Source organism: Leptosomus discolor, chromosome 3 (genome assembly GCF_034619465.1).
Source record: "Leptosomus discolor isolate bLepDis1 chromosome 3, bLepDis1.hap2, whole genome shotgun sequence".
NCBI classification, from domain to species: Eukaryota; Metazoa; Chordata; class Aves; order Leptosomiformes; family Leptosomidae; genus Leptosomus; species Leptosomus discolor.
In genome coordinates, this window is record NC_141393.1 from 14,200,280 (window position 1) to 14,226,690 (window position 26,411).

At 36.1% G+C, this 26,411-nt stretch overlaps 1 protein-coding gene across 1 annotated transcript in view; it reads right to left on the minus strand.

Moving 5' to 3' along the window:
• WDR25 (WD repeat domain 25) overlaps nt 1–26,411 on the minus strand; it is a 70,083-nt gene that overhangs the window by 31,927 nt on the left and 11,745 nt on the right. Inside the window, exon 3 of the mRNA XM_086462306.1 lies at nt 267–414. Within this exon, the coding sequence (XP_086318432.1) occupies nt 267–414 (148 nt within the window). The remainder of the gene's footprint in view (nt 1–266; nt 415–26,411) is intronic.

Consider the following 26,411-nt stretch of genomic DNA (forward strand, 5'->3'; position numbering starts at 1 on the left):
CATTTCATTCTATTTATCTCTGCACTGACAACAGAAATTACATGTGATCATGAAGTTAGAGACATTCCAGTTTTCTTAAATACCTCCGACTAGCCTTAATTGCTAAGATACTTTTTTTTTTTAAAGTGAGGACATGTTTCAAGAATTCTAACTTTGATCTATAGAACTTATCTATGTTTTTAGAAGAAAGAATAAGGCTTATAAGATCCAAAGTTATCCATACTCAATAAAGACAGGGCTATAATGCACCTTTAAGTGACCTTTACCTGTTTCTACGTCTGTCAAATGCAGCACGGAATCAAAGCCCCCACTGAGGATCCTTCTTCCACAAGATGACCACTGGGCAGCTCGAACAGCAGAGGAGTGACAGGAGTATGTTTTTAAACAGCAGCCTGTATCTACAGCATCCCACACCTTAAAAAGAAGGATAAGGACAATTTCATAAAGAATCACAGTATTTTGTTTTCAATGTACTGATAAGTAGCTACAGCAAATCCTCATGGCTGAGAAAGCTTTGCATTCCAAAGTCGTATCTACCAAGCTATAAAAGTCTGTTTGAAATAATTGCACGGTTGATTACAATTAGGGCATTTTATTAACAAGGCACAAATCAGTAATACATTTTTACGACTGGTATTATTTCTTGAAATGTCTACATTGTTTTCAATGGCAATTCATGTTATACTTTTCCATTCGTAATGCTGTCTTACCTCTGTGCAGAGATGTATCCAAATACATTTTCCCTTTAAATAAGTTTTCTTTCAAATTTTTGTCTCTATCATATCTTGCTTTCCATCGAGTAAGACGAATCCTAGCAGATTACAGCTTTCACACCTGCCTATAGATAAACTATTATCATATTTCTCACTCAGTTTGTAATTTTAAGTAGAATTTTACTTTAACTTAACGGAGAAGGCAGATAAGAATATCAACACAGAGCTACACAGAGATTTCTAAGGACTGGCCTAAGTCCTGTCATTTTTCAGTTTCTTCTGAACAGAATTAGGTTGGTGCTCAGCACTTCTGAAAATCCTATTCTATTAGTTATCTATTTTTTTTTAATTACATAGCAACTAACATTTTCAGAAAATAAAAAGTCCTGTTCACATTTTAAAAATTATTTTTAAAGAGAAAGGAAACTGTTTACAAATAATATATTTTAGAAAACAGAACCAGCCTGAATTACAATTTCAGTTACCAAATATAGTTCACTATAATCAAACGCACATGCTTTTCATGGTGCTTTTTTTTTGTCATAGTTTTAAGATAAAATTAAGAAATCTAGAAACAAATGACCCATATAAAGACCCAGTATGCTCACTCCTGTGAGAGAAGGCTAAATATCAAAACTATTTTCCCTATGAATGTTCTGCTTCAGTAAAAGCTAGATTATAAAATATCTTATGATTGTATGATACCACATAATACCTGTTGAGTTGTGTAATAAAATGGGTAACAAATGGTATACCATTTTATTACTTCTAATATTAATAGTACAAATAAATCAACACTTTGACAGTGATTCATGATAATTTCATTGCCGTTTCTGCACACCCAAGGCAGTTTATTGCTTTAAAGTCACCATTTTACTTCACAGTACTTTGAGATTACTCATTCTCTTCCTGCAAAAACTTGCAGGATGAAAACAACACTGCTTATGAGCTTAGAAGGTTATTCTGAATTTTGTCTATTCTAATCAATTTCTCAATTCTAAAATTGTTTATATAATGCTGGGAACAGACTAGACAATTAACAGAATACAAAAAAATTACTTCTTTTAAAGTGAGATCTAATTCAACCTTCATATATATATATTGACACAAGAGCACTTAAATTAGAACCAAAATAAAATTGACTGCATGTTTGTGCATTTTAAAGGTTGTTAAAAACAAAATCAACCTGGTAAATCAGAAAACATAAGTAAATGTTTGTTTTCTTGTGGCAACAGCACAATTCAAAATACAGGAGAATGTAAAGGGGGAGAAAAAACCAAGACTTTGGTAATGTGTTTTTATCTTCAATTATATTTTCTTTTTACTAGACAAAAAGGACTCACTGACAATATCATTATTACATAGTCCATACTCAGAAGACAACATTCCATTATAGAAAATTATTTCATCAAAGTATCTTCTAGCACAGAGCACAGTTCTGCAATGCAAAGCAACCAATTATCATTAATTACTTGAATAGTCAGTTAAGACTGGAACTGTGATGGCCATACCCTAAGTATTCTACCCAATCTACAAGAAAAGAAATCAGGAAAGTTTTAATATTAAACTGCTTTTGAAAGTAAGTTCCTCTGCTTTAATGAGTTTTAATGATCATTTCAAGCTTCACAGTATTAAAAAAGGGTTAACTATGTATTGGAGGGCTTTTAATATGAGGAAGCTAATGAATGAATCAAGATGAAAGGAAAAACAGGTGGTATGCACTTCAGATATTTTTCTATCATGTTTTAGTGATTAAGTATGAAAACTCAATTTTCACAAGAAGAATGAAGTAAAGCAAGTTCAACAGCACTTGCGAGTTCCCGCTTGATTAAAAAAAAGCTTTCTAAATTAAATAAGCGCACCCCTAAAGCTGTGCATTTCCCTCCATTACATGAAATGGAGGGAACGATCAACTCTCGTGGATGAGACCACTGAACATGCGCAAGGGACAAGTTACCAAATACCACATTTCTCTCCACTGTTATGCTTTCCATCATATGCTTTCCTCTTTTTGCTCAGGTAATGGTATTGCAATGCCTTCTGAATTACAGTCAAATGGGCAAGGCAGTCTTGACTGAGGAAATTCACTTAGTTTATTTTCCCTTAATGTAGACTTTTAATTACAGATTCAGGTATTGAGGAAAAAAGACCAAGAATTAAACGAGCACTTATGGAAGCACCTTCCCTCCCCAGGCCCCACTTCAGCCCAGCCCTTCTCCTTCCCTACTCCTACAGTTTCATCTCTTTTCACTGGGCCTTAGACTTGGTACCTTCCACATCCCTTCAGTGAGACTGGGATGTGGCCATCGCAGGATGGCTGGGCTCAGGGCCTAGAGGTTTCTTCTTGCCTATCCTTGCACATTACTCTTTTCATTCCCTGATTTTTGCTACCTACTGCTCCTCTGCTCCCTCTTTCCAAATGCATGTCTTCCCCTATCTCCTCCCATCGTCTTCTGTGTGTTCTTACATGCATCCTCACATGTGTCCTCGTGGTTGCCCCCTTTCGTCAATAGGCATGAACAGAGGCACCACACTCTCCTCTGAAGTTTTGGCCCACAGTGAGCTGTTTTCATTCATTTCAGAGTGAGCTGGAACCAGCTGCAGCAGCACAGGGCACCTCACGACCTCCTCCCATGCAGGCCACCCCTGCAGCCCCTGCTACAAAACCCTACCATTAATCCCCAATACAAGCCGTCAGTTCAGACAGAAGAGTTAGGACAGACCTCCACAAAGATACGGTCCAATGCAAATTCACAGGAGCCCACAAACGTGCTTTTAAATAATGCTGACAGGTGTCACTTCTGCTGTGGCTTCATAGCTTAATGGACAAAGAAGTCAAACAAGGCAGCAGAAGAGGATAGTGGACCCTGTCCTGCTGTGCAGTGCCAATGCTCTGCAAGCTCCATCTGGGTGCATTCAGTCCTAGGTATGGTTCCATATGACCTGCCTGGGATTTTCCTTCAAGTCTCACAGCTGGTGACTTTAGCTCAGCGTAATTTTGATACGTTAGTGTGTGCCCTGCTGCAATGAGGATACGGTGCAGTGCATTCATAGAAGAACAATTTCAGAGTTTCAACATTCACCCTCCAGAGGAAAAGGGAAACTCTACTTGCTATTTGTAGAAGTGGTATTTGATATTTACAGTTAGCTCTTCAGCAATCACTTAAGAGATGCAGCCATGCCAAGAGAAAGTCCTGTAAAGGTGAGCCATTGAATATCAAGAAACAAAAATGGATGTGCAGAACTGAAAACAAGACAACTAAAGGACAAGCTGTGCACCTTCTGTATAAATGAGAAATTACAAAAAGCTGGGAGCTGGGAATGCTCAGCTCTAACAGAATGTGTCTGCCCCACGTTACAAACACCATTCTGTACCTAGAAGTTACAGGGATGTTAATCGTGTTATGCCTACAAACAGAAACTCTACGACATTTCGTTAGCAAGGAAAGATGCTTCAAATCCCATCAGAGGAACATCACAAAGCCACCATCAAGTCTGCATTTTCTTAGAGTCTCTCAAGTAGTTCCGCATTCCTGTGTATTTCTACTGCTTAATCATAAGGGGAAAAGGTGGCTAGATGGAGAGTTCCAACACACTCTATCCAAAGCTTGAAATGAAAGTCTACTCAGTCGCTGGTGCTTACTCCATACAGGCAGCCATCATTATAAAAGGGAGAGAGGTCACAAAGGGATGAGTCCTCTGCATGTGAGTTTGCCTCTCTCAGATGTCAGATTAACAGATTCTCCAGGATGAAAGGCATTTCAGGGTTTTTCTCTCAACTGAGGTAGTCAAGTGCTTCAAGAATAACTTGTGTGGAAATTATTTTTTTCTGGTCTTTCTTCACTTTTTCCATATAGGCTGGCTCAAACCAGGATGGAACAATAACCCTGAAAGACTTCATGGGTGTAACCAGCACCATTGACAAAATGACCCACATCCCCACAGAGCATCCAACATGATTCCCAAATCCAGAAGCATGTTCTCTAAATCACCAAGGTAAATAATAAACAAACAGACACTATCAACTAGTTTAGAGCATGGCAATTCTGCAAGGAATATAGAACTAGGTCAAAATATATCCACCAGACTTCAGTCTCAAAAGAAAATTTTTTCAGGGCCAGGTACAAAACAGAGGACAAGAGAGTCCCCTAGGAGTTAGGACCATTAAAAACTTCTTATTTTAAGTGAACGAAGTAGTGGATCATGCCTTCTCTGCCAAAAAAGAACATGAATTACAGACTCTTCACCAGAAGAGGATCCAAAACTCATTCTTCTGAGAGGCATCTACATATGAGCTCAGAAAAAGGATTTGTACCCAAGAACAGTTTAAGGCTGAAGACAAAGGCCACAACACTATAATTTAAAAAGACATGGTTGTAACAACTACAGCTTTAATTTCAAAGTGTTGTTAAGAAATTCGGTGTCTTAGAACTATTTAGAAAGTTGTATTTTAAATACCAAAGGCTGCTGAACTTTAAGCATACCTGGTAATAAATACTTTTAAAATAAAGGTTTATGAAATAAACTCATATATTTACATAGAATAATGGCTTATATATTTAGTACTTAACAAATTACTCAGGCAGGGGGAATAGCTCATTAAAAAATACACAGGTTGAAATATGTATCTTCATAATCATTTAAACATGTAACAAGTATTATAGGACTAGATGCTATCATGCATCTGTCAAAGGAAGACAGATTTATATTCAATTACTTTTATCAAGAGATAAACTGTTGTAAGTGTTGTTGCTTGATTTCAAAATGCAGCTTTTACAGAAACTCAGTATTATTTCTAGAAAAAATATTAAATGCTCATTAACCTGATGTCGCTCTTTTATCTTGTGATGCCAGATGTGATTTTAGTTGCTGAGCTAAAACATTAAAAGCAACATTTCAGCCTGCTACTCTGAAAATACTGCTTATTGCCACACATTTAAACAATGTTTTACATTATAAACAGTACCCAGTCTGTCCTCTCCCCTTATGAAGGATCCCAAAAATAATGAAATATGCAACTGATATTAGGAAAAAAGCACATATTACTTTATTACCTTTCCTAAATCTACAGTTATAAACTAATGAATTCTCCAGTATTTGAAAGAAATAAACAGCCAAGACTTGAAGCTTTAAAATTAGCTACTTATTTCCAAAGGTTTTCTTCAATGCCTTTCTGGTATTAAGGTATCATGAACACTTTAATTGCATTTTTTCCAATTTTATTAAAATTGGCTTCAAGCTGGTTCTTATTTCACTACTAGTTTCTTACTCTTCTGTACTTCACTACTTATAATACTGCCTTTCCATTTCTTTTCCATCGATCGCTTTCATTTCATTTCCTCTCATATTACAGAAAGCATGATGATTACACAGTTATCTGCTAGGATTAATGTATGGGGCCAAAATGTCAGGTACAAACACCCAAGTGACAGAGTTCTTTACAAAAGCAATTTTCCTTTTACTTTCTCAGAGGCACGTTGTAATTCAATTGCTCTTTCACATTCTTCATAATATTTGGAAATAAAGGCTTTAGAAGTTCCTTGCTTTTCTGTATAGCTTAGGAACATTGTGAAAATACTGTAACCAGCATTTTGGGTAACATAACCAGACCTCCTCATCCTCAAGATCAAAGTTCACAAATCACATAAGCAACTAAATATAATAGATGAGATTTACTATAGGTAATATGTTTCCTGATCCTATTTCCTAACTGAAAGCTTTCAGGAAAACAGCCCCTGAAAAGAAAGTACTTTGGGTTGAAGATAATAAAAAATCTCTTGGTAAGTCACAAAACAAAGCAGGAGTGGTTAAGCACTTGATACTCAAGTAAACAGCAGCCACAGAAGAATGTTCAGGGGTCTACTATGCTACCAACCAGGTCACAGGACACAAAATAAAGGCTTTTATCTTACTGACCATCCAAACTAGGCATTCATTCCTAGAAAAAAAAAAAAAAGTCACAGCAACATAGGCAGAGTAACCAAAGCAATGTGAGACGTCATCAAGCATACAAAGACTGTTAGATTAGGAACTGAGCACATCTCTTCTATTATGATTCTATGATTATCTATAACGTGCTTGCCTCCAAGCAAATTAGACTGAAGAAAATAAAATATAGCAGGCTCACTTCTAGAACGAGAAAGGTGCATCTATTCAAACAGTCACTAATTGCACAGTAAACCCAAGAACAATGATTCCACTGTGATAAATTAGAGGTTAGAAGCAAGTATCAGGAATTAAGTTGTAGGCATTTTGAATATGCATGCATAAAGGAGCTACAGCAAAGCCAATCAAGAATACCAAACAAGAAATTAATTTCTGGAGCGTGCATAACAAAATTAAAACTTTTTAAATGGATCAATTCAAGTTAATTTCAACATAACGTCCATAAAAAAGTAACAGAATTCTTCCCCTCGATTTAACAAAGTTGTGCCTCTTATGTAAGTACCAACTTCCTCTTTCAATGGCTCCTGCTACATGAATGACAGCAAAAATTGTTTCCAACTTCTCAATTAATCTAAATACAACGATGGCATTTAAGAAACAGCCCTGTTCAAGGATCATGTGGGATAGCACTGAGTTACAGGAAGCATGAAGAATTACTATGCTTTGACTAGAACAGACGCTGCTCCCTTCTAAAGCATGCTTAGGTAGCTCCACAGACTTGTGAAGTTGAAAAGACATGACCCTCTCCCTTTTTGGAATAACGTTTCTCCTTGATGTGTCTCAAGGAGAAAAAAAAATATTTTTTTTTTAACTGTAAAACTGAATTAGTCTCTGAAATCTGAACGTCATCTCTGCTAGCACGCATAGATGCAAGAGAATGGTAGTCCCTGAACCATACTGCTTTTCTGATCTCATCAATATCTAAATACTGTAATTTCTAATAAATACAGTAAAGAAGGAAGCCCCACACTATCTACAGAAAATCGTGGGTTTTCTAGTTTGCAAAGCAGGCTCAGAACTGTAGTTTAAAAGGTTCTTCAAAAGTCAATTGGCCAAAGGGCAGAAGTAGTCCCACAGAAAAATTTAAAAAGGCATTTGCTGCTGCTGCATCTTCAGATTCCCTGCTTGGATGAGGTGTAGCTTTGGGCATGAATGCAAGAGTTAAAAGTGCCCCATGGGTATCTCTAACCAACAGCAGTGAGGGTAAGAAGTCACTCACAGAAACAGGTACATTCTTTTGTTCATAGAACTGAGGCAAGAGAAAGCCAGGAAAGAAGTAAATGGCTGCAAAGCAACAAAAAGCCAAGCATTAATATTGGCAGGTGTGCCTAAGCCTTTCCACCCACTGCGTGACTGAAAAAAATCTGATCTTGAATGGGCACGTAATATAATACGTATAAATTCCTAGAGTAATTACAGGAAGATTTAGAATGTTCCATTGTTGCTTCAATTTGTGTCTTCCTAAAATAATGAACTAAATATTATAGTTTCAGTAGAAGGTAAAATTTGTTGAAAGAGGAATTACAAAATTCATCACTGTCTTTGCACTCTTTTGTCTTAGCATGTAGTTAAACTGTGTAAATATTGAGAGTTAAGGTCTAGCTTAGTGTATAACCTGTAAGTGTTAATAAACTTCCTTTCATACAGTTGTGAAGGATGTAAATAGATGTTCAGATTGTTATGTAGACTCTGATTGATGACATTTTGGGCATACCAGCTTCATTTGTAAACCAAGTGTCCCCAAAAAGTTTTTCAGCAGGATTCTGTAAAGCTAGATAAAGGTAACACATTTTCAGATGTGCTGAACACTTGCTCCAGGAATGTTTAAAAGTGTGCTAGGGAACATATTTTAAATGACATCCATCTTCCTAATCTAGACACAGTGTAAGAAGTATATATCAACCTGTCATTTGAGCATGCACTTACAGATTTCCACTAGGTTTCTTCTTGCAGCAGACGTAACTCAAAACATGATTATCTTACTAATCCAAAGCATAGGACTACTGACTGATAAAGAGCCAACTTTATTACCACTTTAATATATGAATAAGAGTGGTTATTTGGATAGTTTATTACTAGACTACCCTCACTAATGTAGAAACAAGGAGAATGGAAAGTAGCAAAATATAATAAGACATAAGATAATGAGACAGTCAGCATAAGGTCTCTCTTTGGTTTTTTTCCACCAAAAATTTTATTAAAATGTTTCAAGTACATTTATCAAATCAATGAGGTAGAAAATCTTCTCTTTTATCAAAAAAAAAAAATAGAACAGTACACTAGATCTTAAGATAGCTCTTATTTTGTAGGTGGCTTTATCCAGGCAGATGCATTTTAAGCTATAATACTAGTAGCATACTGCTAATCAAGTTAGTAGTACTACTAGAAACTAGTTGGTGGCACAAAAACTGATTTGCAAGTATGTCAACAAGCTTTAATCTTGGTGAATCCAGCCAAGTCTGAGTTAAGCACAAGTATATTTAGCTTCAGGAGGCAGCACTAACATACTAAGCATGCCTATGAAATACGTTTCAAATTATTTGGCATGTTTTATTTTAATCTTCCCTCCCAAAGAAACTCAGCAGCCCTTTCCCAAGGAAGGCTCCATAATTGTTAATTGTGAAGCTTCATTTGGGCAGTATTTGCCATTAACAGGAAAATAAAAACCTAATCAAAAGTGTATTCTGAGCTGCCAGCATCCTATAAAATGATTTTAAGAAAACACTAATAGACTAAGACAAAACATTGACATTTTCAGCTGAAAAAGGGAGAGACAAGAGAAGTAAAATAAAACTCTGTAAAAAGAAAACAAAAACCCCACACCACTATGGCAAGAGCTATTCATCTGATTATATACAATAAGGGAATATTCTTGGTAAAGCTTTAATAATTAGAACAACTAGACTTAACCTAAGCTTGTCTGTTGGCCAGCTACTCTTAGAAATACACCTAATGATTCTATACTTCAAAAGCTAACTTGTAGCACAAGGAAAATCTAATGAGCCAATCAAAACTGAAAACAGAAATAATTTTCAAGTATACAAATCGGCTGGGGTTTTGCCAATATAAATAATTAATGTAGCCTCCATGGGAACCTTTCAAGTCAAAACTAGCAAACAGAAGTCTTAAGAAAGATGTAAATTACCAAAAAAAAAAAGTGTAACGGTAAGAGACTGAACAAGACTGATATAAACATTTCACAGACATTGCAATTAGAGAATTTGTAAATTATATATTGACATTATATCAAAAGCTGAAGGTTTACCCCACATGCTATGTTTTCCTCATGACATCCTAATCTTACCTGCAAATAACTCTTTTTCCCATCCCCTTGATTCAGAAATGGGAAAAGTAAAGAAAAGATGGACAGTAGTGAATTCCTATTTCTTGGATGTTATTCATGTCTGAAATTAAGAGAAAGACAGACAAAATGGATAGCCAGGACAAAATTCCATTCGGTGGTTTTCAATAATCTTCGCCTCTTAATTCTGTGCAGTTTCTGGACAAACAAGCTCAATCTCCAGTATTTCACAACCCTCTCAGAGGGAGGCCTTCACTTTCAGTTGTTTGGATAGCACATACACACACGTTTTGTGTCCAGACGAAATGTTGCTAAACATTGACAAGAAATGCATGCATGAACGTTGCAATGTGAAATATCAGAATACTAATAACATATTCAAACACTCAATCAAAGTAAATAAATACTAGAGTGTTATGTAATCATTCAGAAATAGGCCCAGCTGCCTTTATACACTGAAGTTACAGATTAGAATTAGTTTGTTTATAAAGGATGTTTACCTAAAATTAACATCTCTGTGGCAAGAACTGAAATAAAACTGTCAAAGTATGAACAAGCTCAAGGTGAAATCTTGCCCTGCCAGGTCATTTACATGAAAACACAGTTAAAAGTTTCAAAGTTATTCAACAGCAGTTATATCTGAAGCTTTCATGACACAGAAACTCATTGTAAAATTTTCTTTTTATTATGGCATATCTGTAGCTGTGCCTGTTGAGCTGAAGTCGTGCCAGATTTATAGTGAACTATTTCCATTCAACACTTGGGCCTCACAAAAATAACAAAGGTGAACGGGCACTTTCTTTCTGGCTCTTTGCACAGAATAAGATGGATATGTAATAATCTACTTCTTCATGACACTTATCTTCTAAGTCACACATACACTTGAAATAAAGAGTGCATCATGAGAAATTCTCCTCTCAGATGGCAAATCAATTCAATATACACATTATCATTATTAGGCAATGCAGACAAAATTTTACAAAAAACAGTCACTACTTCATTATTGCTGAGACAGACAAAATATTTAGGCGTGGAAGATATATCTAACACAACAATCAAAAAAAAATTTAATACTTCCTTTATTTGACAGAACGGTTACTTAGAGGGTTTGTTACATTTAACAAATGAATGAAAAAATTAAGGAGACCTTAAATTGTGCTGCTCCAGTCCATTATGAAGTGCAATTACGAGAAGGTAAAATTATTTCAGTGCAAGTCCTCAGAGAGGCCATTAAGGTGCCATTAAAAGACCATTATAACGTTTAACTTCAACACTAAAGCTACTTCATCACAAGTCATACCACCATTTTAAAGAGGAATGCAATTCTCACAAAAAGAGGTATTCTAACTCACAATAACTACATCTTCCTCATTTTGCCTCTTTTATTTGCAAATTTGAAGTTTTTTAACTTTCTGCTTGCTTATGTAAGAATTAAGATCCAAATGGCCCAATTTCCAGATGTGTTGACACTTAAAAGAGTCATTAATGCCAATGGAAGTTGAGGGTGGGAGGTTAATAATCTTGAAGCTCTAGATCGAGTTAGAAAATTTGGATATTAATCTCTCAATGTTATAGCATCTACTACAACTTACCCTCCTAGCTGAGAGAATATTAACACCACTATTAATTTCTGATTAAGCAGTTAGCCATTTCATACTCCTACTGCATAAGTATAGAGTTAAGAACAATTAGACAACATAATTATGACCAGCTGATAAGCATTTCAGTCTGAAAAAATATTGCAAAATTACTCCTACATTCATTAAATACATAGTGATTCTTCACCTTTAGGCACTGAAGATAGTTTCTCATTTCAGTCTAGAGAATCTCTAACCTTTGCTTCACTTTATACCAGAAAGATCATTTCCCTCAAAATTGGAAAAAGTCATCCTTGCAGGAAGCTTGCGTTGTTTCAGATGCACTTAGGAGGCTAATCTAGCAGTTATTTTGACATGGTTCTGCCACAGTGAAGTGACTGATTAATAGTTTCCAAGACAGGAGACGTGTCAGAGCACACTGTCTGGGCCTCAGCCTGTTGTGACACTGCAGCACATGCGATGCTTACAGAGTAGCAGCCTCACTCCACGCGCCAGCACAGCCACATCACAACACCAGTGACTTGCTGCTGAACACGGACCAAGCACGTCTTCCTACAAATGAGCAGGGCAGAATCTGACACAAGCACTGCTTGGGAGAGGGGTTCAGGGCAACAACAGACATTTTGTTATTAAAAACAGTTTTAAAAGGGTACAGTTAGAGAACATGCTATTAACTGGTGATAACCAACAACATCTCCAAAAAGGCAATACTAAAGTGGGTTCCAATCCGCTTCAGTTTCCAGAACTGAAAGAAACCCCCAGTAGAGACACAGACTATGCAGCTACTTTAAACCAACTGTCCAAGTAACGCACTTAATCACTTTTTATGGATCCCTTTGAAGCAATCTGTGTTCCCAAGGATTCAGTAATATCAGACTTAAGAGATTACTACTACCTATTAAACGATATTTTTAGAGTATCATTACATTATTGAAGTATGATCGCTACTGCACAAGCTTTGGCCTATCATTTGCTTATAAAGGGACTTCAGCTTTGAACCTCTCATCCAAAATAAATGAAAATTTATTATCTTCAACAGTAGTCGATTTTTTCAACTACTAATTACAGACTGAAGGTGGGAGAAGGGTGAGACTTGGAACCAGTGCATCTTCCTTGAGGAATAAATTATTCCATACCATTGAGAAGGAATTTTATCCCAGCCAACCCAAAATACATGTTTCAGACTGAAAGTACTAAACATCTATTTATACACACTGTTTAAAAAATATCTGGAATAACTAGGACCACTTATGCACTTAAAATCAATTATGAGTTTGAGTAGTGAAAACAGTGTTATAAAATAGCACAGACAGATCAAGATTCTACAAATGAAAGAGTATCCCATAATGTGTTGCACATGCCTGATGCTAAATACCACATTAAAGGGCAAGATAAAGCAGCATTCTACTTTTTAAGTGTTATAATACTTTAAGGATCAATATCTGCTTTAATTTTTAACATCTTTGATCACTATTTTTAAAAAAAGGCTTTTAAATTTGAGGTACTTTTTTAAAAACATGTTTCTAAAATTAAACTTCAGAGCATTTTTAAATGATGGAGTAACCCCCACATTTGCTTGAAAATAAAACCAATCAACAATTCCTTGTTTGAGGGGATTTGGGCTGGCTTGGGGGGTTTTTTAAATGGGTTTCAGAGCACAATCATGGACCACCTGACTTCAGTTCATTGCTTTGTAGCATTTCCAGTGAACAGCTAGTTAAGATATAGCACCAAGCTTTGAGTTTTAGGGGCACAAAGTTCACTCGTTTATCGTTTGCGTGGCAGAGAAGTTTGTTTTTTAAACAGGGCTGAGGGCTACAAGTTTTGAATATGCACTTATTTTTGGTATCACAGTGGAATGCAAGGCACATTTAAGACATGACAAAATCAGTTGCAACAAATTCAATATGGTAGGACCTACATATCTTTCTTAATGAACAGTACTAGCAGCACAGGTTGCACCCTCACTAAAATAAAAGAATATTAAAACAAGCTTAGTAAGGTAATCTTGCTGTTCAAAAATACTTCCAGGGAAGTGGGCAACGAGGAGAAGCACTAATACACTTCAGTATTCCTTAGACATCATCTGAATTTCTCTACAGGAATGACTGCCATGCCGGGGGGGGACATAAACTAAAAATTGAGGAGACATGTTGGACAACCAGGGAGCTATTGAATTTTATCATCTATTTAAACTATAAGCAAGATGGGCAGGTACACAGAGTGGTGTGAAAAAGCAGCTTAGTTTCTGGTAAAACACATTAGAGCTTTAATTCATATGTTATTTAGAACCTATGGTATAAATCTGTTCAAAACACAATCATTGTGCAGTTGCTAGCATTTTTTATTGATTACATTTCTTTGCAGCATTAAAGTTGAGAGAAAAATAACATGCTTATTTTCATTACTCTCATGTATTTTTTCTACATTGCCAAGTGAAATCTTCACAGTTCTAGCTTCTTTCTTTGAAACTAAAACATCATTATTAACAAAATTCTCCTGAAACCATTTTATCTTGCCTGCTCATTTAAAAACTTCAGGGGAATTACACAGATAAACTTCCAAAACACATTGATTCCTTCTACAAAAGCACACAGTTGTTTGCTAGAATGTTTTATATGGCACATATCATTTTAAAAGATACTAGAAAATTGCAGCCATTTGCAGCATAAATCCTTCGTGTAATGAGATCAAGATCTCCAAATACACTGACCCTTTCTTTCGATTTTTATTTTGGCAGACAGCTAGAGTTTTCCAGTTCACCTTTTTCTTAAAAAGGAGACATTCCAAAAGAATGGAGATACAACAGAGGTAAGAGCAGTGTTCTTTCCTCTGTTCCAAGATTCAGGAAAATACTTTGCTTTTCATTGATATCAGACCACTCTAAATGCAGCCCTGTTGTCTAAGAGCCCTTTAAAGGCTGGCAAGACACTTCCAGGACAGCAGCATAGCTGGCATTAAGTACCCTTGGACAGAGATCCTCAGACCAGTTCAGCATCCTCTGTACTACATAGCTCCCTCCACTGCTGGTTTCAACATAAACTCTGCAGTATCAAGACCTCAAGTGAAGGCAAGTGAATTGGTCACATTACACACAACACTTGGTCTTCTCTCTAAAATGCAGGGAAGATGCAACCTCTGAAAACTATAGTAATCTAGACACACTGGGAACTACAAAAAAATGGAACATATATTAAAGTGTAAGATCCATGTTACCATGGATTTGAAGATACTTGATTTTGGCTACATATTTTAATATCCAGATGAATAATTAATTCAAGACTGCCCACCACAGCTTGTAGCATTTTATTGAAGCTGCATTACACAACTAGAAACAAGCTGGAGTGATCTTTACCTTCGGAGAAAGAAATATCAGAGCCACCTCCGGCAGCTGAGCAACTTTAACAGCTTGATTCGTTTCCACAGAAATAGCCTTATCCTGCAGGATTTCGGAAACAGGGGTGAAAAGATGGCTGCAAGCCCACTGCTTGATTAAGTTCCTGCAGTAAAAGTCTTGAAGTAAGAGCAGATTTTTTTCACTTCCCAGAGTGGAATACAGATTGAGAAACACAATGATCAGTTTGATTATTTAAGAGACACAGAGGATAAGACCAAACTTTAGTTGTAGCAGCAATATCTTTGTACTAGAATCAATTTATCCAGGACAAGACAGCACCAAAAAAGGTCATTTATTTTGATAGCTTATTTAAAATTATACTGGATATTGTTAAACTGCTCTGATGAATACAACCAGCCAGAAGACTATAGAGATAAAACTTTGGCTAGAGTTTTTTCAAGATTTTTCTCCATAAGATGTTATTTAGCAGGATGGATGTACAATATAGGAGCCTCTACTTGTTCAAGTTATACCAGGGTCACCCAGACTGAGAGTCTTTCTATTTTTCTTGTGGGAAACATGCTGCTTTATAACAACTGTTTGTACCACTACCAAGCTATTATGATTTTTACGTATATCTAAGAACTGGGCAAAGTAATAGGGAAAACATACAGGAAGTTTATGGTCCAAGTGACAAAGGTCTCTGGGTAAAGGTTTTGTCTCCTGCTTCCCCTGGAACAAGCTGCTATGTATATGGCGAATATTATGCCTTCTAACATACACATATTGAATTGTTATGTATGAATTGGAAGTGTGTACTTCCTATGTAAATTAAAGAGTCTCCAGACAACAACTCCAAGCACAAAGCTGCCTTCCATAAACCCTCGCTGACAATTCCTGTTAGAGAGATCAGCACAAGGTCCAAACCTCTCTGCCACAGGAATTCCTGCTCAGGTGGGTCTCCACTGCATAGTTGAAGGCAGATTTTATCCAGAATGAAATCTGTGAAAAATACCGTTAAATCCTGGAAGCTGAAGAGCATCAGAATGATGAGCAACAGAATGAGTAACCTGGTGAGATATGAGTGATTATTACACTATGGATGTTTGCATTTCCTGGCCACTCACAATGAATGTCTCTAGTATTTGGAAGCATAGGAGGCAGATGCCCCAAAGACCTCAAGATTTCTCAGAAGTTCGCATTTGGCTCCCAGGATATTCAGTGCCTCCCATAAGATCTGCTGATTCGAAGAAAACAGTTTGCACTACAGATGGGGATGGCCCTCTTCCACAGAGCCTAGGTTTTCTTTAACGTGTGCAGCAGTGCACACAAAAGGTATTCCCTCAGCATATTCCTGACATCTAAACGTAGTGGGGACAATCCTGCTCTGCAGTGGTTATCTAGGAAACAAGCCAGTTGTAAAATAACTTGCCAATTTTAAAAAAATTTTTTGCAGTTTCCCTCCAAACACACACCACAACTCAGTCAGTGCAGCCAACACCATAACTATTCCTTGGCCCACTGGTGGGCCACTACACATGCTGAGAAGCCTTCTGTGACCAACAGAAGTCTCACCTTCCCTTCCAGCCTGCCCCATATTACAGACAAATATCTCACTTCCACGTTTATCTCCAGCATGCTGGGGCTATTGCTTCACATCCGTGTGTGTCTGCACTTAAGAATGGGGTGCAGCTTTGGTTTGTTCCCCCAGCTGGTAAGGCCCCCTCCAGCACTACTCCAACTGGCTCAGGTTAACAGAGACTTGACTAATTCACAGTAATTTTAGCACAGATGTACAACATTGGCTGTGTCATCCTATTTTCTTTTTAAGTATATTCACTTTTCAAGTGAAGTGATTACAGCAGCTCCTCTTCTCCAAGCAATTTACACAATGACAACATGCATCATTAGAAAACTCTGATTTTTTTTTTTTTTTGAGGGAACTCAAGTATCTACATATTAACAGCTTTACATAAAACAAAACTGATTAGCTTTTGTTATTTCTCCTTTGCATATCTATGCAATCCATTAGACAGAAAGGGGCCTGGAATTCATATGATAAATAACAGAAGATTGCAAATATGTTTAATATTCTTCTTCGTAATATAGCTCAGTTCCTATAACATCATTTAGATTGCCCTATGGAGTTTCTGTACTTTGTAGTTTATAACATCTAATCTCTCTCCTGTGAAATCTTGAAGAACAACCTATTACATAAGTCAACCCAACAGTAAGTTATTGGCAGTGATTTCATGAAGGTCTTTACCCCAAAGGGCATTGGTAGGTAATTTGCAAACCTAATATACAGCTAATCAGCAGAGAGGGTTTTCTGTGTTCGCTTACGTTCCTATAATGTAGTACAGTGACATCTGAACAACAGATTTTTGATTTTATTTTTCAACAATACAAAGCAGAATGGTTTGCATCAAATGTTAAGATTCGAAAAATAAATTTGAAAGAACAGACAGCTCTTTCTTTCACATCCTCCAAAAGACTTCGGTATATAGCCTTTTCTTTATTAATACATCAGGAGGCTGTCTACTTTAATAATAGATTCAACATTAAACACAGCCTCAACATTAATCTTATAAAAAATGTTGGGTTTTTTTAAAGCTGATAAACCTCTAAAAATTGCGTATTTACTTCACCTGGCTATCACACTGTGAGAAAAATGAAAATCACACGGCAACTTTAGACACAATAAGCCATGACTTAGAGAGATTATTACAAATGCTATTTGCCAGATGTAACTAATTTTTTTTTATTTAAAGTAGTAGTATAGCTGAAGTGAAAAGTGCTGCTATAAAAATGTGGGTGAAAGCCTCTATAAATACTTGGAACTGTACAAGTTAAAAAACATCTACTATATAGTAATAGTTTAGAAATTAAGTAAAAATCTTGCATAACTATTGTGGGTTTGTAACATTAAGGAGACAGCATTTCTAACTTTCATCTTACAGCTGGTATAAAAGGATAGCTTTGAAACTAAAAAACAATACTACTCCATGCTAAAAATCTAGAACCAGGTTAAAAAACTATTTTTCTCTTGTTTGGATATTGACATGAAACCATAAATCGATGACAATGCAGAGTTATCAAGGAGCAGATACAAAAATACTGACACTCACAAACATTGCCTGGCATTTACATAGGACTTAATTATTTTTAACTATATAAGCAAACATAATATTTAGATATTTGTAAAATTACACACCACTGCCCCTCCCACACACTCTTCTAAAGCCTGATGAACACACTTGATTTTCGCAAGCAATAATGCATAATTATTCTATTCTATAAGGGCTGCCTCTGCTTACATACACATAGTGCAAACCTGCTCAATCATCACGTCAGTGCAGTGAGTGGTACCACGAGACATCCCACGGTTAAACTCATCGCAGAGGAACACCTACCTAGCTCAGGAGGGCATCGCACCAGCCCTGCTCTGCAACTTCTGGCGCCCAAGCTGCTTTGATCACTCTATGTATGCAGTGCAGCACTGAGACACGCACATAAACCCAGAGTAACTTCCACCATAGGTCCCAGAGGGCTCAACTCCTTGGCACTACCACAACATAAATGTTTAAGCAATCTAACCATGCATCAGGTAGAATTTGGTTCAGCATTTCTCACTGCAGTACAGCACACCTAGAGAAAGTGTTTCTTCACTACTAGAAGGATTTCATTGCACTTCCTTCACTGTCACTGCAGAACCACAGAATGAGTAATTTAAAAATTAAAAGTTAATGTAAATATTTTGGGTTTGGGTTACCTGAAAATTCTAGTAGCATTACAGGGTTCTGCATATTAGCAAAAATTTAACGAGATTAGTGACCGGTTTTGAACATATTTTTCAGGAGTATTTGATTCCTATTTAAGCACATAAAAATTAGTAATTTCTAAAATAAACAATCATAATGTCAGAAGATGTATATCAAGTTTTTTATAAGCCAAGCCCTGGCTTAACAAAATCTACCCAAAAGCAGATTTCTCATCAGTCCTTACGAAGAAGAGTCCTTTATGTATAATGGCTGAAAAAAAAAAAAAATTAAGCAATAAGTGTTACTTTTTTTCAACCCACTTGATATAGAAGACATATGGGCGAGAGCTTTTTGACATTCAGAGCACTACCATTCAGTTAGAATGGGTCTATTATGTTCTCCAAAGACTTAAAATCAAAACCTGTTAGTTGTGAAAAGCTTGTTTTCTTCAAGTCATTCTACAACTGAAAAATTATTATTGGGAAGTTTCTTCAATGAAGTGCTTACCACTTCCAACACTGTTTTCACATAACACATTGAAGACCCTTCCACAATCCCATTCACGTTATTATTTCATCATTATTGTCATCACTAAAATACTTTTGTCAAGCCAAACAATATTCATCACTTCCTTGGTTATGCCTTCATGCACCTGCAGTTATCCCCACTCCCCCTGCACAAAGCACAGATAATTACTTTAATTAATCTTCTTTACTGTTTCTAAAATTTAGTAGCTTTTCTTGTTTGCTCTGAATTAGCTTTAAATTGATGTCTGAGAATTCAAACATCGGTTTAGCATGTTGTAAGTGCTGTCACAAATTAAAAACTTTATTGTAAAGCATTTAACGTACTTTACAGAAAAAAATATTATTAAATATAAGTTATACATTATTACTAGGATTTCAATGGACACCTCATTCCACAGGTGAATGAAGTGTGCAGGCAAAGAGAATATCCAATTTGTAAGTACAAGTAACTGATAATAGAGGTTTTCTGTTAATTTAAAGCTCTTCATACATAAAAGATCTCAATATATAAAAACATATATATTTTAATATATACACACAAGCACATGTAAAGAGCGCTGCTGCGAATAAGCAATCTATCATTGTTGAAGAAAGATTTATTTTTAAGGGACAAAAAACTTGAAAAGAACCCTTTGACATTACAATTAAGTTTCCATATGAAAGACAGAGAAGAAAGATGGAAGAGGGAAGCTGGAAACTGGAACATAGGGAGGATTTTCTGGGATCTATGAAGGTGTTTTTTGGTTGCAGTGTAAGCTATCTTGGGTTGTATAATGCTCTTTGCCAAGAAAAACCATCCTTACAGAGAGAAAAACTTACTGAGCATAGGTGCTATGACCGAAAAAACCCTGCTGGTTTTATCATAAGCCATATCTCTTTAGCTGAAGATGTCAACACACCTTTGTAACACCTCCTGATGGATCTAGACTGCCACTCTAATTTGCTATGCTTCTTACTCTGCTACTGCTTCTTACCCTGCTAAAAAAAAAAAAAAAACCCTGCCTGTTTCTTTAAAAAGAAACAGAATATTATATACATAATGATTCAGATGTTAAAAAAAACTGCCCAGATGTAGCAGAGCAAAGGGAATGGAATAACTGATTCTCCATGCAGCAATGCTAGAGGTAAAAACTACAGAGAACCTAAGCAACAGTAACACTTGAACAATGAATTAAGTAAAATCTGGTTTTTATACTGCTAAACCTTTAGAAGCAAAGTACATTTTTCACAGTGGGTAAGAAATTCTGTAACTTAAGCACTACCTTGAGTAATTATTGTTAATTAACTAGCAATGAGGCACTATTTCCAAATGTGACATTTAAAGCACATAATGTGATTGTGAATATTCACAAAGATAATTAAGTTCATCTGCTTCAGGTCCTTGATTTCAGCACATCTGAAAACACCTCTTAAACTATCATTAGACCTGTAATCAAGTATTTTGTTGCTCAGGAAAACTGGATACCTTTGCTTACCTGCTAATATAGGGATATGTGTTCAAACACAAGTACATGGCTTTTGTTAAGACATTCTCCTTCAGGCAAAAGCTGAACAAAAAACCCTCACACTAATTCTGATTGTTTTCTCAGAAAAGACAGTTAAAAATAAATTCCTCAGCATCAGATGGAAACAAAAACAAAAATGACTGAGCTTCCTTAATCGAACTCAGGATCACCTGACTGACATGAAGGATATTTGAAAGTATTCATCATCAAGCCAGGGGTACTAATACTGTGCATACTAAGGATAACATCCACATTAGGTTGCATTCTTTCATCCGTCTTGTTTACAGCTAAGTCAAATTCAATATAAAATTAAAAATTCAGCCAAATTACCAGGATGAAATACAATGTATAACGTAAAAATGTAAAAAATCAGTAAATGCATTGACATGATTCTGTTGGAGAAAAATGTTATAATGATTACTGTCTTCAGAGAAGGAAGGAGGCTTTGATCATCAACACTGATCTTGGTCTTGATCAAGACTTCCTGGAGAAATAAACCCTGAAAAATAGGCAAAACCTGACCCCAAGTACAGGATGTCAAAAGAAACATGCCTTGGTATTTTATCCTTTATTCTTTTAAAGAGTAAAGAAAGCTTCTTTCCACCAGAAAGGAAATTAATGAACATGCTCCAAGATGGAGAAGGAACATTTAGGCACCATTCTAAAGTACAATAGGTTAAGTTTACTCTATTGCTCTCCAATTATTTGACATAGGATTTTTAATCAGTCAAAATAACAGTGTGAATAATTATATGCTATAAGGATGTCCTACAGGTCTGTATCTCTAGTTTGACTAGCAGTTTTATTCTATACCTGAAAAGTCTCTCCTGATGAAAGTTTCGTCAAGAATTATGTTTGGAGAGAAAAATAAGGTGAAATCATTCTAAAAAAAGAAAAATCAAATGTTCTGAAAGCGCATAGTGGCAAGAAACTCCTGACCTCATCTAAAAGACAGTTCCTGCTGCTGCCTAGCTGCGTAAGCGCACATTTAGTGTTCTGCTTCAAAGGTACATCGCAAGCACTGGCAATGCCAACTGCCCAGAGAACAAAGAAGGGTACAAGACATTCCATGCTCCAGGTCATTAACCCCCAAGTCTATACCCTGCTCATAACAGCAGCCAGCTGGACTTGGCTCGGAAGGATGTCATCCTCCAAGAAAGCCTTGGTCCTTTTCTCATCAATGAAAGGACAGTATCTGACCCCAAACAGCGCAAACATCTCAGATTCCCTGTTCCAGGTTGAGGAAGAACTTCCTCAAGAGATCTACCATGTTACTCGTCTTCCCCAACATTTGTTTCCTTAAGCTGTAAATGGACTGAGAAAGCAAGAAAAAAGTGTTTATAAAGTCTCTGGAGATGAACAACAGTGAGAATTAAGGCCATGTTGCTGCACTCCTACTAAAGACACAAGTTCAGATAGAAGTGATCTTCAACCAAACTAGTCAATAAAATCACAACTGTAGTTCTCCAACAAGTGCTCAAAGCATGTTTCAGAAAAATCCAACCTACTCAGGCTTATCCAAAAATAGAAATACAGTGGAGGAGTTAAACTTGATATAGATCTTTCTTGTTCCTCTTTTTTTTTTTTTTTCTGTGTAAGAACCAAAAATACTGTTGAAACACTTTCTTACAGTCAAAATTCAGTAATAGTCACTTTTGGAAAGTTTCATGAGAACTACATATAAAGTGGTCGGCAGAATAAAATAGCAGTGGGAGGCCACATTACACTAACTTCAGCAAACATAAAAGGTTAACCCTAAAGCAAGTCAGGTTGCCAAAAAGGCACTAATTGAAGGCCAACTGCTATGGTCCATGTCCTCAAAGCTACCACAGATTTTAATCCCCCCAGAGCAGCTGGGCACTCTCCAAGGGGTACTGCTTTTTAGAACAATACAAGCAGGGAATAGAAGGAATAAATAAGAAGCAGAACTATGTTGTTAGTATTGTTCTGCTATTTCTTCGGAAGCAGGACAAGACAATGCCTTTTGACATTTCAGGGCAGTAAATGGATATGTTTCTGATGCTCATCACTGAATTTACAGCAAATTAAGAGGAAAAAAGAAACATTTTAAAATTGTCTTTCAATTGAATTAATCTGCTCTTCAGAAATAGCATGATGGTATTGGACCATATACATCATAACCCAACATGCAGATTATGCATGATATTTTCTTGAACCATTTTAAAATCCAAATTAAGTATTCTCTGAATTACTGCAGAGATTCATAATACAGGAGCCTGGAATTTAATTCCCTATGTATTAGGCAGTCCAAATGAAACATCAGAAATTCTCAGCCAAAATGTCAAACGAGAGTTACAAGAATACTTGAGGCAGAACAGACCAAACAGTAAGATTCATACAATCAGAGACTTCAGCTGATATTTTAGTCATCTGTACCAAATCAATCTCTTTTTAGCTAATTCCCTCTATTTGCAAAAGAGATATGCTTACTAAATGCTGAATAATAAGGCAAGCTGCCAAGGGAAGAAAAAAAGGAAAGAGAATCACCTATTAAAAAAAAAAAATGTATTTTTCACTCCAAAGACAGGCAAACTTTACATTATAAGCAAAGCTCACAAAAAAGGCAATTTGTAACTAAGTATATACATACAGTAAAGGATACATTAAATCATTCCTCATCTCTATCCTCAACAACAAAGTGTTTTTGTCATTGATTGCCATCTTTTAATGTAGTGTGCTCTTTATTGTGTAGAAAGATTCTTGGGATAATCAAGCCTGAAGCAAATCACAAATTCTCCATGAACCATGGACTCTAAGGAAGATGTTAATACAGATCACACTTTCAGCCAGCCAAAAGTTATAAGCGTGACTAGGTTTTTTTGTACCTACAAAATAGCAATTGTACATTCATGCTGGGCAGACAGTGCAAGAGAAGTAACTTCCCACACGCACCAAAATAAAGGGAAGAATTTCTATCTGTTTTGCAGCTAACCTTTAAGTGTTTTGTGACTAATCATTGTAATATGGCTGACCCTGTGGGATGTACCTCAAATGGTAAATTCCTGGAAGATGAAGAAATTGAAAGAAGCTACAATATACTTAGAAGTCAGCTAGTGATTTAAGCTATGGTTTGTTGTACAATATGAAAAATCGGAATTATTTTAGTAGAAAGTGAAGCCAACTGTGGCAAAGATAATCCCCACCACAGTTGTATACTACATATACTACAATTTTGGCCTGAGAAGAATAGAAAAAAATTTACTTCAGATAAATTATCTACTTCATACACAGTATTAGGCATATTTGGGATGACATGGTTAAAGCAGAGCCCTTTGATGCACATACTCAAGTAACTGAAGAGAAATCAATAATGATAGGCAGCTATTAAGAATTACTTTAAAAACTTTAAATTTTATACTGCTGAACCTATATGGGAAAAGAACAACGTGGCATAAATTTGGCAGTTTCTCATTGACTTTAGAGTATCATAGTAGTGTGTTAGGAATGATATAAATGTGTTTAGAAGACCTAAAAGCACAATCACAGTAGTGGTTACTAGTAGTTAGTATTTGTGCCCAGAAAACACTTAAGCAATCAATATCTTACCAGCAGGCAAAGAAGAACAACTTCAAATATACAACAACTTCCCAGGAGATAATTAGCTAATTACTACAGCCATTTATTAAATAACCTGATTTTCCCTTCACTTCTATGTATCATATTCATTAGCATCAGTGACTTCCCCCAGTCACATACATTTATGTTCTATTAAAAGTGGAGATCCCTCATAAGTGTTAAACACCTCAATTTCAGACTTAGAGCACTTCGGAGGCAAATTGTCTTAAGTGTCCTCAATTCCTACAGGTAACTAAGGACCGGATAGTTATGTTCACAAAAACATATCCCAGATTTCGAACATTCATTACTAGAGTAACACTGCTCTATTCAGAACTTAAGTACAGTCTTAGCAACTGTACACCCCAGCTTCTAAAACACTGTATACTTAAGGACAAATTTCTATCTGTAAGAGATAACCCTGTAATTCAAATTCACAGGCAAATTCTGTCCCGTCCCAAACACTAACCACGTGGCTTTCTTATTTTGAGAAGTAGTTATTGCAGCCTTATTGCCCACACTGATTTGAAGTAATATCTAACTGTGAGGGGCAGTATAGAGGTAATGACTTAGAACAGCTTCCTGAAAACCTGAGCTGTAATGAATCTTGCATTCATTTATCAGTGAGCTCAGGCAAGTAATGTTTTCTTTATAACTCTTCATTCTTTCAACAAAAAAATAGTTTATTATTCTCAAAGGTATTGAGAATGTTAATAACTGAAAAAAAAAAGGGGGGGGATGAAAAATCCTTGGCTATGGAAACTATAGACGCAATCCTAAACCCACTGATGTCAATGACATAATCCAATCTTAAACATGGGCAGAACTAGGCAATTAATTATGAAAATAAACTATTAATTATGTCAAGCAGCTATGTGTTTTGCTGGCAACAAGGACATTCATAACTAGTAGTATTTCAATATTAGCAAGCAGAGTAAGATTGAACTACCTAATTAATTTTAATTTCTTTTGCATTGTTAACATAGTGCTAGCTTTAACATATCTGCCAAGCTTCACCATGTTTGTATGATTACATCATCCCTAACCACCCGCATCCCTAACTGCCCTCCTTCCCATAGAGAATCAGCTGTGTCCCTTCCTCAGTATATAGCAATAAACTGATCCAGGCACTAATCCCAATGTTCAGAATGAGAAAAAACCTTTTAATGAGGATATTATAACCTGGAAAAAGGACAAGAAGTCTAGGGACAGGACAAATTCGAAAATCTGTCTTCAGGATGTGAGGTGCTACACAGCTGGCACATGCACAACATAGAAGCACATGCAGTCTTCACTATCTGTCATGCCCAATATCTTTAAACTGTTAATCAACTGAAATATTTGAGAAAAGTAGAAGTTTCTATAGCTACATTTGTAGGTGTGTCTTAGAAGAAAATCAGTAGTTTTATTTAAATTAATAAGTAAATAAATAGCCTCCACAGGCACATGAAGGTAAAGCTCAGTCATAGTATCCTAACCAGCCAGTCAGCCAGCACATACATACCAGAACACAAATCAAATGCAGTCCCAGACTACTACAAAATGCTTTTTTCTTTGAAAAGGGACTATTACTGCAATGAAACATGGTATGTATGATAAAGGACTACAAGTCATTAGTTCCATAGTACTGAAGCAACTTCTCTAAAGAACAATGAGGGGTTTTTAATGTTTCTTTATCCTTTGATTTAAAAGGAATCTATAAATAACAATTGTCATTACAGCACAAACATATAGCAAAATATCATTAAAGGCTTCATCTAAAAATCAAGTGTCAACAATCTTTGGTACGTTCACTGAAATTATGACCTTAAAGATGCAGCTATTTCATAAATGCTAAAAATAAAACCTGCTTAAAAAAAGCATGAACGTACTGAAAAGAATAGAAACTTGTGGCAAATTGTTTCTATTCCTGATGCTGGATAAATCCTGCACATGTAATCTCTCTATAGAACCTGAAAAAGTAGAGCAAAGCTTCTCAAAAAATTGTTTCCTTGACAACATCAACAGACCAAGAGAGGTAAGGAATTGGAGTCATAAGATGCCTTGTAGCTTTGTTAGCAGATTTTTTTTTTTTTTTTAAATATATAGCAATATGTGAGATGCATCTATAAAGCTAGACTTCTGGAAAAGAAGTGAAGTTAGACTGG